The 15,519-nt window shown below is 54.4% G+C and overlaps 10 protein-coding genes across 10 annotated transcripts; 5 read left to right on the top strand and 5 right to left on the bottom strand.

The window, feature by feature from the left end:
- Positions 1-360: 360 nt before the first annotated feature.
- BAUCODRAFT_35722 (uncharacterized protein) lies at positions 361-890 on the bottom strand. The gene has a single exon (XM_007679833.1). It carries the CDS (start codon positions 685-687, stop codon positions 523-525), a length of 165 nt encoding a protein of 54 aa, XP_007678023.1. The 5' UTR covers positions 688-890; the 3' UTR covers positions 361-522.
- A 1,071-nt stretch (positions 891-1,961) lies between these two features.
- Positions 1,962-3,247, bottom strand: BAUCODRAFT_124120 (uncharacterized protein; the record flags this gene model as incomplete). The annotated part of the gene is made up of 2 exons (XM_007680156.1): positions 1,962-2,955; positions 3,006-3,247. The coding sequence occupies 2 exons, from the start codon at positions 3,245-3,247 to the stop codon at positions 1,962-1,964; spliced, it is 1,236 nt and encodes a 411-aa protein (XP_007678346.1).
- A 987-nt stretch (positions 3,248-4,234) lies between these two features.
- Positions 4,235-5,460, top strand: BAUCODRAFT_550026 (uncharacterized protein). The gene is made up of 2 exons (XM_007680155.1): positions 4,235-4,641; positions 4,754-5,460. Exons 1-2 carry the CDS (start codon positions 4,520-4,522, stop codon positions 5,373-5,375), a joined length of 744 nt encoding a protein of 247 aa, XP_007678345.1. The 5' UTR covers positions 4,235-4,519; the 3' UTR covers positions 5,376-5,460.
- On the bottom strand, positions 5,435-7,411 carry BAUCODRAFT_549996 (uncharacterized protein). The gene is made up of 4 exons (XM_007680154.1): positions 7,213-7,411; positions 7,150-7,161; positions 6,247-7,093; positions 5,435-6,197 (listed from the first exon to the last, which is right to left on the bottom strand). Exons 1-4 carry the CDS (start codon positions 7,325-7,327, stop codon positions 5,495-5,497), a joined length of 1,677 nt encoding a protein of 558 aa, XP_007678344.1. The 5' UTR covers positions 7,328-7,411; the 3' UTR covers positions 5,435-5,494.
- A 508-nt stretch (positions 7,412-7,919) lies between these two features.
- On the top strand, positions 7,920-9,434 carry BAUCODRAFT_41570 (uncharacterized protein; the record flags this gene model as incomplete). The annotated part of the gene is made up of 1 exon (XM_007679922.1): positions 7,920-9,434. A coding segment is annotated over one exon (1,515 nt), but the record flags the coding sequence as incomplete, so codon positions are not given.
- A 125-nt stretch (positions 9,435-9,559) lies between these two features.
- On the top strand, positions 9,560-9,875 carry BAUCODRAFT_549935 (uncharacterized protein). The gene has a single exon (XM_007680153.1). The coding sequence runs from the start codon at positions 9,649-9,651 to the stop codon at positions 9,808-9,810; it is 162 nt and encodes a 53-aa protein (XP_007678343.1). The 5' UTR covers positions 9,560-9,648; the 3' UTR covers positions 9,811-9,875.
- Positions 9,876-9,940: 65 nt separating this feature from the next.
- Positions 9,941-12,041, bottom strand: BAUCODRAFT_140813 (uncharacterized protein; the record flags this gene model as incomplete). Its single annotated transcript, XM_007680152.1, has 2 exons — positions 11,783-12,041; positions 9,941-11,730 (listed from the first exon to the last, which is right to left on the bottom strand). The coding sequence occupies exons 1-2, from the start codon at positions 11,958-11,960 to the stop codon at positions 9,941-9,943; spliced, it is 1,968 nt and encodes a 655-aa protein (XP_007678342.1). The 5' UTR covers positions 11,961-12,041.
- A 272-nt stretch (positions 12,042-12,313) lies between these two features.
- BAUCODRAFT_74165 (uncharacterized protein) lies at positions 12,314-12,631 on the top strand (the record flags this gene model as incomplete). The annotated part of the gene is made up of 1 exon (XM_007680043.1): positions 12,314-12,631. The coding sequence occupies one exon, from the start codon at positions 12,314-12,316 to the stop codon at positions 12,629-12,631; it is 318 nt and encodes a 105-aa protein (XP_007678233.1).
- Positions 12,632-13,398: 767 nt separating this feature from the next.
- Positions 13,399-13,834, bottom strand: BAUCODRAFT_149638 (uncharacterized protein; the record flags this gene model as incomplete). The annotated part of the gene is made up of 2 exons (XM_007680151.1): positions 13,399-13,490; positions 13,540-13,834. 2 exons carry the CDS (start codon positions 13,832-13,834, stop codon positions 13,399-13,401), a joined length of 387 nt encoding a protein of 128 aa, XP_007678341.1.
- Positions 13,835-14,154: 320 nt separating this feature from the next.
- Positions 14,155-14,973, top strand: BAUCODRAFT_549876 (uncharacterized protein). Its single transcript, XM_007680150.1, has one exon. It carries the CDS (start codon positions 14,285-14,287, stop codon positions 14,828-14,830), a length of 546 nt encoding a protein of 181 aa, XP_007678340.1. The 5' UTR covers positions 14,155-14,284; the 3' UTR covers positions 14,831-14,973.
- The last annotated feature ends 546 nt before the right edge of the window (positions 14,974-15,519 follow it).

Genomic DNA, 15,519 nt, shown 5'->3' with positions numbered 1-15,519 from the left:
CTAAGGACATAGAGTTGTTACGCCAGAAGCTGTCCTCCAGTCGTCCCGGAACCCGCAACCTTGCACCTGCAGGCTATTCGCCAAGGTTTCACGGTTCTGCAAGCACTCCGACTGCGCTACAGAGTTTCGACGCGTCTTTTGCGACGATACGTGGATCCTCGAAGTTCCGCAATGATGCAGTTACGCAGCTTGCTTCTGAAGTACTGCCGATTGGACCACGGCTTCATCATATCAAGCGCTTGATATTCCCGAATAGTCTGTCCGTGCTATTAAGGCATGTTCCAGCTTTCTCAAATTCTTAATTTGCAGAGGGGCATTATACTGGAGCAACAGGTGGCCGTAATTCATACTGTCCACGCTGCATGATATGGGACCGTACGAACTATATCAGATACACTTGCCTAGCATGCATGCATGCTTCTCGATGCCGCGACCCTGCACGCACGGCAGGACGCCTAGCGTCGCACGGTATGGATTGATACGGGCCTTCGTAATGAAGATCCTCGGCACGGTAGATACACATCATCGCAACTGACCGGACGCTTGAGACGATGTGAAGTGTACAGCATGTGCTGCAATGACAGCTGCTCCACCGTCCCTTGCATGAGTGACCGTCGAAGCACCCAAGCAGGCATTGCACCCCATCAGCCAACTCAACTCTATCCTCATCCTCCCAGGATAACCCATCGTGGCCGCCGAGATACAACTCGCCTAGGTAGAGCGGACCTGCGTATGGCGGTGGCGCCGGGACACAGCTTTAGGGACCCACGCTTGTAAACGCGAGTGAGACCACCAAATCTCATACTATCCCGAGGACCACGCTACGCGTGTGTCGCGTGCTTCACAGAATTGCACATGACGTAGGCGTCTAGCCGTAGTCCCTTCGAAATCCTACTGAACCACGACAATCTTACCAGTAGATAGGCAGTAGCAGACAGCCGCTGTTAAGGAAGAAGCAACGGAAAGAGTCGAGACTGTTGGAAACAAGACTTTCAGTTCCCGTCTCAGGGTTCAGCAGACCCCTCCTGTGCCTCGAGAGCTGGAGGGGTCGTCCAGAAGCAGCCCTCCCGCCGAACAGAGAGCACTTGGAAGCTATTTTCCTCAACGGTCCCGTTTACGATGGGAGAAACGGATGATGGTCTATAATTTGGCTTGAGTATGTCTGCAGCATCGACTGCTGCGTCTGGACTTCGATCGCCTTCTCCAATATGTCCTCACCTTCGGCGTCGCTTGCCTACTGTCACAGTCAAAGACTGACGAACACGGCCGTGTCAAAGCTTCACGGCCCACAAAGACTGGGCTTGCGGAGTGCAAGGCCGTCTGGTATCGCTTGCTGCAATGGCTGAGTGCATACGCACTGCGAGGTTAGCCCATGGCTCGGATTCAGGCGCCATCTCCATAACCGCGGCCGGTAGTGCCTCTCGCGTGCTCGATTACGCGTTATAGCGCGTTGTCAAGCCGCCGAGCAACGCCGCACGAATTGCGGGCTTCATTTGCGTCTCCGCAACGGCTTGTGGCGCAGCTCACTCAATCCTTCACCTTGATTTTTCTGGGCTCGGCGATGGCAACCTCCGTCTTGAGCTGGCCGCTCGTTCCGAAGCTCGAAAGTGCTGCAATAGTTGCTTGCAATAATGCCCTCAGGCGAACTGTGCACGGCGACGGTGTCCGACACCGTTTTTTCCCGCTGGCGCATGGTCAGAATCATTAGCAAAACACCAAGGAACGTTAATAAGATCGCTCGATCACCTGGCAATGGTCTGAGAAGGCGAACTTGGCTAACAGCTCACTTTTTCATAACATGATTGCTTGTCATTGACGGTGACAAGCAATCTGTCGCCGTGGTAACGCACACAGACATTCAACCGTGCGTTCCGCGTATGAAGGTGTTGTTGATCTCCCACCGGGCTTCAGGCTGGCAAGAGAAAAGATACGCTCCACAAGTCTGCAATATAACCTTCTCTTCATAGCACAACAGACAGCCAATCTGCCACTTCTGCTTGCAAAGCCCGCATCGCCCCGTCTTCGGTCCAGAAGTGGCCAGCTCCTCCAACTTGACGCCATCTGAACGAAGACGCTTTCGACAGCTGTGCTTGCTTCTCCGCCCATGATCGCAATCTGCGGCTTGACGTAAAGCTGTCAGTCGTACCAAATACTGCCAAAGTCGGATGCTGCAGGAACAGCGAGCCGGATGTGCCGTTTGCCGCTGATGACTTGCTGACGCTCAGTGCGACTGACGGCGGACCTGGAGGACAGAGCAGAGTCGTGAAGGGCAAGACGACCGGTGAAGCTATCAGGTAGCTGACATTCACGGGCACCAACAGGTGCATCCCATGGCCCGTGGCTGTTCCACCATGCTCACCATGCTCACCATTCCAACGGCTATGCTCCCCCAGGTCGCTGCTTCGCCGTACACGGGGCAGAATGCGACGGGCAACGCCTGCTGCGCTGACCCGCACAAGGTCGGCACTCCGTTTGGAGTCCCTACTATGTCTCCTGGTCATAGGTTCCGTTTCTTCACCCCCCACCACGACAGGCGAGGCTTTAGCACGCTTGGGAGAATCTGATGTTGCATCCTCTGGCTTCCAGTTTCGGCCCCGTGATGCTGGTTGACTGCTAGTATCTTCGAGTGTCTGCAATGTCTGATGTGCAAAGCTACTGGCACGTAACATAGTCTCCCAAGACGCAGTACCCTCCAGTGCACGCTCAAAGCGGGCAACGATAGCGGACACTGGTGGTAGCCTCGCAAGAACTAGCGAACCGTACGAGTACCCGCCTAATAGTAGGCGTAAGCCCGGCAGTTCGTGCGCTTCTGCAGAGTCTGAGGGTTTGCTTTGCCGTAGATCACTCTGTTTCAGTTGATGTAGGTAGTGCATCATGAAGCCTATGAAAGTCGTATAGTCTTCCGTCTCAGCTCGTCCGGACCAAGTAGTCTTTCCTTTCGAGTTACCGGCTCCCCTGGACTCTAATCAGCTGCGATAGTAAGTTGTGGGATGTATGATCCTGACCTGAAGTTGAACGTGCCCACGATGAAGCCAGCAGATAGCATTGTATTTGCTAAGCTGAGCACGACATGATCATCGAAGCATCCGCCCAGCGGAGCATACGGATGGGCTAGAATAGCTCCTTTAAGGGAGGCACTGCCTCCGCAGAGTCCTTTCGACAGATCAGGGGGGTGATAGAGACGGCCCTCGAGAGTCATGTCACCTCCAATCGAAGGGAGGGTGAAATTGTACACCGGCTCGATCATTGCTGTCGTTCATTACTGCCAACAGTCGCTATATATGTTTTCGAGGCTCATAGAATCCTCTAGCTGCTTTCGACGGCATTGAGGTTTACGTATTTTGCAAAGTCAAAGCAAGTTTGTGTCGTGGTGTGGCAAGTCCTTGACACAGAAGTGCAGAGCTAAAGCGTGCCTACCCTGGCGCGCGACGTGGGACTCATAATGGGCATAAATGATATTTTGCCTTGCAATACTGCACAAAATACTACTGAAGGCACAGTTATTTGAAGCGGATTACAAAGATTCCAGTTTGATGGTAGTCGCTGTAGTACGGCGAGATGCGTACATGCCCCGGTCAACTTATGGATCACATTTCCCGTTCGACAACCCAGGCTCTGATACTAACGGCATTAAAGCGCGGCCAAAGCTATTAGACCTGCACCAAGCGCACCACCCATAGCCCACGATCCAGCAGCCGTCTCGGCGTGAGCAGAGCTAGTTGAAGTGCTAGAGCTGGACGTCGTCGATGGCCTCGCGGTCACTGTGACGGTCACAGGCATCGTACTGGTGTTGTTCAGGGTTTGCGTGACGTCTACGGCCTGAAATACAATCTGACTGGCTCCCAGTGTGGAGCTAGTGCGGACGATGTTGCCGCCACCTGCCTGGGCTTGGGTGCATATTGCGGACGTCGTGCCCGTCAGATCGCAATCAAGGGTTGCGGCGCTACAGATGTTAGGCCGTGTGCCAGGTAACGATGTCCAGCAAAACACTCACCCGTTCGAATTGGAAGTGATATATCGGACCGTCGATGGTCCTTCCGTAAGTGTGAGGTTGGGCGCTAGGGCGCATTGTGGTGATGCGGTCGGGCACGAGAGGACATATACTGTGACATTCCCGGTACTGTTGGCGGCTACCGACGCAAGCGGAGTTCCAGTGAGCGTTTGAAAGGGTATCTGGCAAGGCATTAGCATGTTAATGCCCTTCCGGAAGGTGCCGGACGCGTCTATTGCTCACCCAGAGCGATCGAACTCCTGTGACCATCTGGAACGACGTCTGCTGCGCCGCTACTAAGCTCAAGAGAGCTGTCAGAATGAAAGAGAGTGTCAACATCATTGCGACTTCGACTCCGATAATGGAGAATATGGAAGCAGTTACAGTTAAGTGGTCCATACATGTATGGGCAAATGACCAAAGCACGGACCATATACAACTGTTGTACCTTATTTCGGCTTCGCTAACACTAACACCCGCGAATGCTCATACAGACGAGATAAGGCGAGAGACGATCGTGGCGCAGCTATGGCATTGTCTAACGACCAACTGCGTGCTTTCGACGATCTGCGACAGCGTCTTTCACAGCTATCCATCTTCATCGAAACCCGCAAAGCCAACCTTCGCAACAGCGATCCGCTCCCATCATGGTATGGCTCTCACTCCCGCTGATTCTCTCTGTACTGCTCCATCCCTCATTAAACTTTACGTGCTGTTATTTGGTAGCGAATGGATGAGCTAAGGTAAGTCTGGACCGCGTAGGCCAGATCTTCAAGGCGACCATGACCACATCGTCCGGAACCTGAGCGAAGTGCAAGAGACATTGAGCAAACACCGCGAGCTGTTCACGTCTGCACATGCGTATCCACTTCCCACCTTTCCCGGTCGTACCAAGGAAGGCACGCTCAGCGCTGTGCTAAGGAAAAAGCTTGAGACACGGGGCGAGGACTGGATTGCAGAGCATCTTAAATTCGGCACGGAGACCAGTGGGCAGGCGAACGGATCAGTCGACGGGACGACCACCGCGCATCCTCTCAACACCAGCGAAGCGAAACAACTTTGGGGCGAGGCAAGTCAAAGCCATAGAGATATGCTGGGCGACTTCCTTCAGGGCGGAGTCTTTGATGACGACTACACTATCGCAGAGCGTGAGGCTGGTATTGAGAGCGTAGTGACAGGTCTACGACGGAAGCTGAACGACGAGGACGAGAGTGACGAGGAGGATGATGATGAAGGCGGCGACGAAGATGAGAAGATGGAGGATGTCCTGCCCGCCAAGCCTGCCTCTACCGTCGAACCCTCCAAAGGCAATACCGTGCAGCCTCTGCGACTCGAGACGCTGCTGAGATTCATGACCACGGGCCAACTTCCGCCTGATAGATGACCTGCAGCCAGCAGCAAGCTAGCTGGATTGAGCTTTAAAGCGCCGTTGCAAAGCGTAACCATGCCATAGGTCTAGGATAAATTCTATCAAGAGTCTAGCACAAGCCAAGCATATCTTAATTACAACTTCATACCCAATGCCTTGTGCACCCTCAAAGCCTGCCGAATGCTCAAATCGAGCATGATCTCCTCACTGCCACCCGGGATCGCATAGGCCCTGACATCCCTATATAACCGTTCGACCTTCGCACCCTGCCCGCCACGGCTGTAGCTCAACCCACCAAAGATTTGACTGGCTTCTCGCGCGCAGAACTCAAACGTCACCGTAGCCTGAGCTTTCAACCCCGCAATGGCGCCGCCGAGTTTGAGCATAGCCTCCATATCCGACATCTTCTGGCATTGGTAGATCAAGCTCTCCAGCCATGAATAGCTAGCCTCAATCTGACGCGCCATATGCGCCAACTTTAAGCGGATGACGGCGTGGTTGATCAGCTTCTGGCCGAAAGTGCGCCGCTTGTGGGCGTACTTGATGCTTTCTTCGTAGCAGACCCGACTGAAGCGCAGACATTGGATGATGATGCCAATGCGCTCGTGGTTGAAGTTGGTCATGATGACTTTGAAGCCTTGGTTCTCCTTGCCGATGAGGTTCTCCACGGGGACTTTTACGTCTTCAAAGGTGATGTAAGTGGTGCCAGAGGACCAGACGCCTTGGCAGTCCATGCGACGGGTGCTGACGCCGCCCATGCTACGTTCGATGAGGAGCACGGAGACGCCGTTCATACCTTCGCCACCAGTGCGAACGGCGGTGGTGAAGTATTCGCACCTAGTGGACGTTAGCGTGAAGCGACGAACAAGATGACTGGCCGCCTTACCAAATGCCGTTGGTGATCCACTTCTTCTCGCCATTGACGATGTAGTGCTTGCCGTCCTCGGTAAGCTTCGCCTTGCACGTAAGGTTCGCGACGTCGGATCCAGCATCAGGCTCGGTGATGGCGAGGCAAATACGCTTGTCACCGCTTAGGATATCCGGTACGATACGTTGCACAAGCTCCTTCTTGCCATGCTTGACAACGGGCGGGCAGCCAATACCGAAGCCACCGATCAGATTCCACACGAACCCACCAGAGCCGGAGCGAGAGAGCTCATCCGTCAGCAGCATCTCGTGGAAGAGATCCCAGTCCTTGGGTTGCACGGACTTGACGCTCCTGCCACCAGCGAGCTTCTGCGGATACGGGTGGATGCCGAGAAGACCAGCCAAATAGCCGCGCTCGCCCATTGCCTTGTACACGCTATCTGGTACCTTCTTTGCCTCATCCCACTCGGTGACGTTGGGCATGATATCCTCTTCCATCCATTGGCGGACCTCGTCGCGGAGAGCTGCGTGTGACTGGTTGAAGTACGGGGTGTGGTAGCTTTGATACCACGACGGATCTGCGTAAGGCACGAGATCGCCGTACGGGTCCATTGCCTCGGCCTCTTCCTCTGCTCCCGGACCAGGCGCAGGAGCCACGGTGCCAGGCTCGGGAGATGGAACAACTATCTCCTTCCTCTCTGAGGGTTCGGGTGTGGCAGACGGGGTGGGTGGGGTGACTTGCGCGGGCTTCGGCTTGCTGTCTAGCGAGCCAACCTGTAGCTGCTTCTGGTACTTCTTCAGAATGCTCTCATTGTGGTACTTCCAGAACTGCTTGCTCGCATCCTTGCCTGCAACGCGCTGGAGGACTGCCAATTGTTAGACTGCATTAAGCGAGTATGATCATGCTGATGAGATTGCATACTCTTCTTTCCTCCTGTGTATTCATTAGCGATCTCTCCATTACCTCGTGGCTTCTATTACTCACCTGGATGCTCCTCCTGAAACTTGGTCAGATCATAGACATCTTGGTCAACAATGATCCAGAGATTGTCGGGCTTGTTGTGCGATGATACATCGCTCGGGGAGAAGGTCTGCGACATGGTGGTAGGAATGGTAGATGAATGAAAGGCTGCACAGCAATGAGAAGGACCGTAGGTAGTGAAGAGAGAGTATACAAGAGAAATGATAGCGCTGAAGGCTAGTCACCTGCTCGGTCACGCTCCGACTTGCCTCGGCGATCGTTCACATGAGAATCTCAGCCCTTAGCTCCTAGAATAAAGCATGTGCCGACAGAAGTGTGCCCTGCAGCATGACGCCTCCATGCCCCATGTGACTCCCCACGGCATGCTGCGGAGCCGCATTGATGCGGGTAAGCTGCGATATCAAGTAAGACATGCGATTGGTTTACTGTCCACCGCTCACGCCGGCCTCGTGAAGCATATACCGAGGCAGCTTCGAGAGGCGATGGCGCTCAGGTACACTAGCAGACAGAAGTCTTTCTCGCTTGCTGTGACAAATCCCACAACTTCTACGTGCTTGTGTCTGCTCCAAGTCCATATGCTCTACTGTCCTGAGAGTTGACCAGTCGATATGTCCACTTGGCGGACCGACAGCATGCCTGACGAGGTGACTTCCGAAGACCAGACGGGTTCGGTGGCTGACGGTGGATCGAAGCCTGGTAAGCCAGAGCTGCCGCCAGAGCCACCATCGGTGCAATGGACGCGCCGCTTGATCATCGTCGCCTTCTGGGTCGTAGTGGCATGTCTTGGCTTGCCTTACTGGTTATGGACGACATCGACGTATCGAGCTCATTTGCCGTTAGAGGTCATGGAGAGTTGGTCCGAAGGCCGAGCTTGTAGCATGCACTTCCCAATGTACATTCGTCTTAGCGTACATGGCTGGAGCGATAGTATGGAAGCTGAGCTGATAACCCAGGTCCAGCGAAGGTGGGATGCTGTGCCCGAAACGTATCCTTTGGACTTCCGTCTGGCATTTGGCCACTACAACGATTCTGAGTTGCAGCGGGATTGGAGCATGACAGTTACTGTTAAAACCGAACCGGGTGTGCAGCCGCAGGCAAAGCTTCAGCCGATGAGCCGTAGCCTCGACTTGTTGTACGGTTACGGCAGGTCCGAGGAGCTCAGGCTTGACGCTCTTGGCAGCTTTATTGCAGAGGAGATTCGCAATGTCTTCAAGGATGAGCGCGAGACGTTGTCGTACATGCTGGGTAACAGTCCCTTCGCAGGCGATCAAGAGGTTCTACTCAGTACAGAGGCACGTGCGGACCTTGAGGCAAGAGTTACAAGGGCCTTCAGCTACGCTTCAACATATCATCTGACGTTCTCTCTATTCACTTCTGGTGCCTCCCCCTCCACATGGGATATAGATGCCGCCCTAGAGCGGTACATGAATCCACTCATCCGCGCCCTCTCGAACATCAGCCACTTCACAGTTGACACGCAAGTCCAGCTGCACGCCTCCATCTCGCCTTCCATAGCTGGCCCACAGTTTGATGCGACAACGAGGGATTGGAAGCTTCAGAAGACCGACCTCAGCGGGTTCGTCAACTCCGCTGAATGGCCGCTAAGTCCTAGCATCGGCAGTGGACCTACCATCAACTTTGTCCTCTACGTGCCTGCGCCGGATCATAGCCCGCTTGTCCTAGCTGAGACTGGAGGCACAAGCTGGCTTATCCCGCAATGGGGCGGTGTCCAGATCCTTAACCTAGGGTCGAAACAGTCCGACCAGCTTACAATTGGCAACCTGGAGCCTATCATGCTCACCTTCGCCAATCAGCTGACATCTTTGATTGGCCTCCCGCCGTCTCCGCCCTCGTTAGCACTACGCATATCTAGCCTGACCCGAGAGCGAGCAACTTCACTCATCATCTCCGCGTCGTCAACGCTCGGGGCTCTGGCCAGGTTGACGCTCAAACTGACATCCATCGCGATCCCAAACACGGTGGCAAAGTCCGTGGAGGACACGATCTTCCACCTCGAGCAAGCTTGCAAAGACATCCACGTTGGCGATTTCCAGTGCGCTCTTGAGAATGCTCGGATAGCCAACGATCAAGCCGAGCGTGCGTTCTTTGAGCCGTCGATGGTTGGTCAGGTCTATTTTCCGGACGAGCATAAAGTAGCTGTCTACGTGCCGTTGCTAGGACCCTTGGCAGTGCCGATGGTCATGGCTGCGCTGAAGGAGATTCGCCAATGGAGGGCTGCCAGAAAGCTGAAGACGCGCTAAAGTTGTATGGTATTTCCCGAAGTTCCAGGAATCATAATCGGCGCAGGTTAGTGCATAAGCATCAACTCTTTAGACAACTATGCAAGCTTTGCAACACCTGCGGCTATGCAGTAACTAATATCGAGGCCTCCTATGCCAATGCGCATAACAGCCTCCAGCCATGCCATTGACTTGAGCGATGCTTGAGCACCTTTCACCGCGGCCGAAAGCGCCAGCGCTAGCTATAAGGCGCAGATTCGGGAAGCCGCATGTGGATTCTGCAGGCAGATGGCAGGCTACTGAGGACAAGCTTTGTAAGGTCTTCGTACATTGCAAGCTGAAGGTGATGGCACAAGGGTGAAGCGTTTATGCAGATATTGGTAGCACGCGCAAGCGGAGCCAGCAATCAATTATAGAAGGTCTTCTGTGATTTGATAAGGACCATTACAAAGAAGATTGGCACAACGTCGCAGGGCAGATCAACACGCCTTTCAGGAGGCTGCCTTGACCAGCTCGGTCACCCATGCTGGCACCTTTGGCCTCTTCTCCCATTCCGACTTCCATTTGTCCTGCCAACCCTCCGCACTGGTCGGTATCGCGAAGACTGCAGTACCGAACCATGTCGTAGAGCCCGCCGTCAGGTCGGCATACATCGTTGGTAGGATCGTTCGCGACTCAATCAGGTTACTGTTGGCATCAACATTGCAGATGCCACCCTTCCTACCAGTGGCTTGCAACAGTTCTGCAACACCGGATGCACCTGCCCTAGAGACGACTACTGCATCACATTCGGTCGACTGAATGCCTTCGTTAGGTGACTCGGACGACAATGCGGTCAACGCTCGCCCATCCCTCTGCCTCATACCATATATTGCGAAGCCGCCTTCGGCACTTTGCAGATCGCGCCCTGTCTTGATATTGTGTATTCGGAGATGCCAGCATGGAGCGTCATCTGTGGGCGGAGCGAGCCATGTCTTCACTTCTACGTCTTTCCAGGGATGCATAGTTGAGTACAGCACAGGCAAGCCGTCCTTCTCCAGGAACTGCGCGTTCTCCACCTCCCGCCTCATCTTCCAGATTTCGCCACGGTCATCACTGAGCGCCAGTGCACTCTCCGGCACCCATTGCTCAAGCGTGTAAGAGCCGGTAGGAACAGAGTAGCCGAATGCGGAAGAGTAAGCGAAATGGCCATACTTGGCTTGTGTCGCCTTGAGCGGGTAATGGCATTTCTGTCCGCTGCTAAGCAGAAATGTGTGCCCTCCTTTGTGTACCATTATATGCTGCGGGTGCTTCAGTGCTTTGATGGCTGGCAGAGGACTGGATGACTGTGTGAACGGATGTGGCTCCTCCGTACTGGACCAGAAGGGGTGAGAAGCCGGTTGAGCAAGGGCAGCAAAAGCGAGCATGCACCAATACGGTGAGCCCGGGCTGTTGTAGTTTTCTGCCAGATAGTAGTTGGGATAGGTGTAGCCGATGTTTAGCATGCCATTCGGCTGGAAGATGTGAGGTTGCTTACTCCACCAACGGAAGTTGCGTAGTAGAAGACCTTTGATCATGCCCCAGGTGAGCGGCTCTGGCGGTTCAACATCGGCGAAAGCAAAGGCAGACCAGAAGCCTATGGTGGCGAAACGGTAGGTCAAGCTTCTGCCGAACGGAATGCTGTGGCCGTCAGGTGCTTGATAGTGCACGAAGTCCAAGGCATACTGCCTCGCGCGGCGCTTGTACTCCTCCGCACGCTTGGGATCGAAGGAAGCTGCAAGCTTGGCGTACAGTAGCTGCAGATACTGGATAGCGTACGAGCCAGAGTAGTAATCCATCTGCGTGTAGCCTTCGGGACCGTCATTCGACCAACCATCACCGCGGTGAAAAGTGTCAAGGTGATCCATGTCTTTCTCAATCCGCTCGTGTGAGTAAGGAGCATTATTGGCCTTCAGACCGAGGTTTGCGAAGACCCGGAACCAGAGCCAGTTGGTGTTGGGCATCTCTTTGTCGTTCATGCTGCCGATCCAGGTGGCAACGTTCTTCTTCTCCTGCTCAGTGAGTGGGTCCCAGAAGTCTTTACCAGCAACGGCGAGGGTGTAGCCAATCGGGCAGGACTCAACCATTCGCTGGTCTAAGTCTTCCATGTTGCCCCAGAACTCGGGACCGTCTGGGTTCGTGCCTGACACGATGCCTTTAACGAATATGTGCGTGTTCCTATACGTCGAGTTTCCGGTAAGTAGCGCGGCGAGGCCCCATAATGGGCGTGCATAACCCTCAATCTGTGCCGCCGTCTCGTCGACTGCTATTCGTTAGGGGCACAGCCTCGGCTTTGGGAAAGGTCGAGGACATACACCTTGTCCCGGTACCACCAACCCTGACAAGTGCACATTCTGGAGAGAAGCCAGCCTCTAGCGGATCGAGAAGGGAGGCACAAGCAGCTACGACATCTTCCCTTGTCTTCAGAGCGTTCTTAGAGAATGGATGAGCAGGAAAAGGTTGATTCGCTTCTGCTATCTGCGCTGTAGACATTGTGAGGGGAATATTGGTAGGAGAAAGGTACTGGAGACGATGACCTACCCTGGAGAGACTTATGCTATGTAGTAGTGGTGCTATTGTCTGCTTCGGCGAGCGACCCACGAAGATTACAGCTCCGTACCTGTACCTGCAGTAGTTGTCATTATCGGCATATGGTTCTCTCGAGCTCGACGCGCCGGCTAAATGCAGACGGAGAAATTACAGCGCTGTGATTCCACACCACACCTAAGGCATCCAACCTGATGGCGATAGCACTCCGTCCACATTGGTATACGTACTCTCCAGAGCATCATCTGACAGTCACTGACCGCCAAAGCCGAGTCAGGATGTCAACCGCAGAATCGGCAATGCCTTCATCGGCCTTGCACCAACGATCAAAGGCGGCAGAGTACTTGGAAGGCTACCTCAACAAGACACTCCACGTTCAGATCGCGGATGGCCGCACGTTTGTTGGACAGCTCAAATGTACTGACAATGAATGCAACCTCATCCTGGCAATGACCCACGAGTACCGACAGCCTTCTGAGGCAGCCGTGAAGCTGGCCGCTGACCGCCATGAGGCGTCTAGGGAGGAAGGAAACGTCAAAGTAGACATGAAGAAACGCTTCGTAGGGCTCGTTGTGGTGCCTGGCCAATACATCAGCAAGATGGAGGTTGAAGACTGAAGTACTACTGAGCTATCGTGCGATTAATTGTAGGCCGGCGCGAATGACATGTTTCGCCTTGATACGCAGAAACGTGGCATGTCCAGCGGAAAGCGGAGCGGCTGCGTAAGACTACATGGGCCTTGTTTCACATTGGGCGACAGCACGAGGATATGATTCGCCGGGAGCCTTCGCTGTTTGCGATGTCCGGACAGTCATTGAGGCTTCTCCAGGATATTTCTGGTTCAAGGTTGCTCCCCTGGAGAAAGTGCAGGAGGCTGTCGGATCGAATACTCCGGTTGTTGTATCTCAATGACCCCAGGTTTGAGCGCTCGCCCAGTCCGCACGATGCCGGGGACAAGTGGTACTGGCTAATTCAAATGGCACCGGAGGAAGCGCTGTGCATCAAGTGCTTGGACAGCCGTGACAACGGGAAGACGGCAGGGCGGGCTAAGCACTGGACGTTTCATTTTGATGCAGGAAATCACAACCCAAATGCGCCGACAAGGCAGAGGGTGGAGGTTTGTTGTTCAGTATCCCGGGAAGACCAGCTTTGAGCGGGACGGCTAGAGTAAAAGGACGTCGACACAGTGTCAGGTCAATATTGCGTAAACGTGATATGTCTTCCCATTCAATGTATATGCTCCCTTGGGGTAATCATTACCAAACGGAGTACTTATGTCCATCTCTACTGATGGGGATCATAAGCTAGCACCTCCGCACCCAGATACGGCAAGAGAACCTCGCGTACTCCGGGTTTCGTGTTGCTATTGTGCCGCTCCTCCACACTACGACTGTATCGGTCGTGCCTGCTCCGGATCGACGTCTCCGCCCACCATATTGTGTCCGTGTGCGCCCTTGATATTGTCGTCGAAGTAGCCTTGCTAACGTGTCAGCTGTAATACTCAGCTACTAGCAGCAGAACACACCGAAGAAGCCGTCTTGTCCATTGCCTCGCCATCGACTCCGCCGTTCAAACTCCTTGCTGAAGACGAGGAATGGGTGACTCGTGACCTCCTCCCCATGATGAGTGACCCACTTCCGCTCGATCCACACTATCCAGACGTAGGTCGCATGAATGCTGGCGGGAATGAGGCCGAAGAAGCAGAGAATGACGTTGATCCAGAAGTCAATCTGGAAGCCTTCGGTGAACCAGATGGCAAGGGGCGGGATAAAGAAGGAGAGAATGAAGCCGAGGATCTGGGCAACTGAGTATTTGCGCATGATTGCGTTCGCGGGCGAAGTTGATAGCCTGCGGGCGGATAGAAAAGTGCTTAAGGAAGGGTGTGTGTTTGGGGGAGGGTAGGCTAGGGATGCGAAAGACAGGAATGCACTCACACTGTCTGTTGCTGACTCACCTACATCGACACCGCAACCGGCGGCCACTGATGACACGTCAAACAGCAACGTGTGAAGGATTAAGATTAGTTGAGTACTCGCAGCTTGATCTAAGATGGTGATGGCCAAGGTAAATGCACGCGCGTATTGCGATGACATCCGCGAGCGTTCCGAAACGCGCCTCTGCCGGCACAGCCGAGACGCCGGCGTCAGTGGGGAGGGGCCAGGGTGCCGACATGACACGGAGGCTCGAATCGTCTGGCTTGATCGCACACCAACGTCGATCACATAACAACATCTATCACACAACAACGTCGAGGTCTGGTGGCCTTTACGATGTTTTTACCAGATGAGCTGTGGCTTGCGATTGTCTCACAGTGTGAACCTCGTGATGCTTGGCTTGGTTTGCGTCCCCTGAACCGCCAGCTCCGCAGTTGTGTCGAAGGGTTCGTCGTAAGTGAGATGATACCGCTCATCAAGATCCAACTTCCTATAGCGCTACCGAGCTACGACGTGCGCCAGAGAGTGCAAGGGCGAGCGATATTTGTGCCCAACATGAACCGGAGACGTGACGAAAGCGTAGACCATTGCAGCACTGCAAACGGCCGTCTACTGCTGCGTCTGAAGAAATTGGAGCCGGAGCACTACCGTTCCCAACTGAAGGTGCGTTGGGAGTCTATGCAGGAAGCCAGCGCGCACTCACTTCTGCCGGGATCTCTGGATGGCCGTTTACGTTGGCGGGTGCAGCTTCATGCAAGAACGGTCGAGATGCGCTTGCCATGGGCGCGCATTGACTGGGCCTCTGACCTGATGGAGGCGGAGAAGCCAGGTATCTCGACTGAGTGGATGCCAATGTTCACCGCATACTGGCGGAGAGAGTAATTGATAGGAGCATTATGTACTCAAACATCTTGGAAACAACTACGCTGTATGCAAACGTACACACTTCTCTGGCGCTGGCGGGAATGTCAGCGGCCGTTGCTGCCAACGGAGCGTTTGCACCGCGCCGGTGGGGATGCGGCACTTGGCAACCTCAAGCGAACGAAATGTCCTGCCACACAATTGCGCTTCTGAACCGACAAGTTCCCGAGCGACTGCACGAGTTTGCTTCCTGGCTCAAAGAGGTTCCATGAGGCACCAGGCGAAGCGTTCACGCCAGCAGCAAGCGTCATGGCACCCGAGGCACTATGCTCGTGACGCCGCGATACCGACCGAGCGAACATAGGGCTGCACTTGTCCCACGAACACGTGGGCTGTTGATAGAGGGCTCATGCAATCCAGGCTTTGCAAGTAACAATGTGTGAATTGATAGGCAGTTCGGATCGCGCTGTAGCCATTGCTTGGATGCGGAGGGAGGTGAGATAGAAGTGGAGTCATCGAGGGAGGTGGAGAAGGATGAGGTGGAGAGTTGGTTGGAGAAGATCGGGGAGGAAGGGTTGTGGGAGGAGGGAGGAGGAGGTCGGAGCTCAGAAGGGTGATGAGAAAGTCGGCGAGGGGGAGTGTGATGGGGAGATCGTGTTCGCTTCTCAGGCATGATGGCGACGATGATAACTATGAGCTTCTGGCGCGGC

This window comes from Baudoinia panamericana, assembly GCF_000338955.1.
Source record: "Baudoinia panamericana UAMH 10762 unplaced genomic scaffold BAUCOscaffold_9, whole genome shotgun sequence".
Taxonomy (NCBI): Eukaryota; Fungi; Ascomycota; class Dothideomycetes; order Mycosphaerellales; family Teratosphaeriaceae; genus Baudoinia; species Baudoinia panamericana.
Note: the sequence above shows the minus strand (reverse complement) of the source record. Positions and strands in the feature narration are given on the sequence as shown.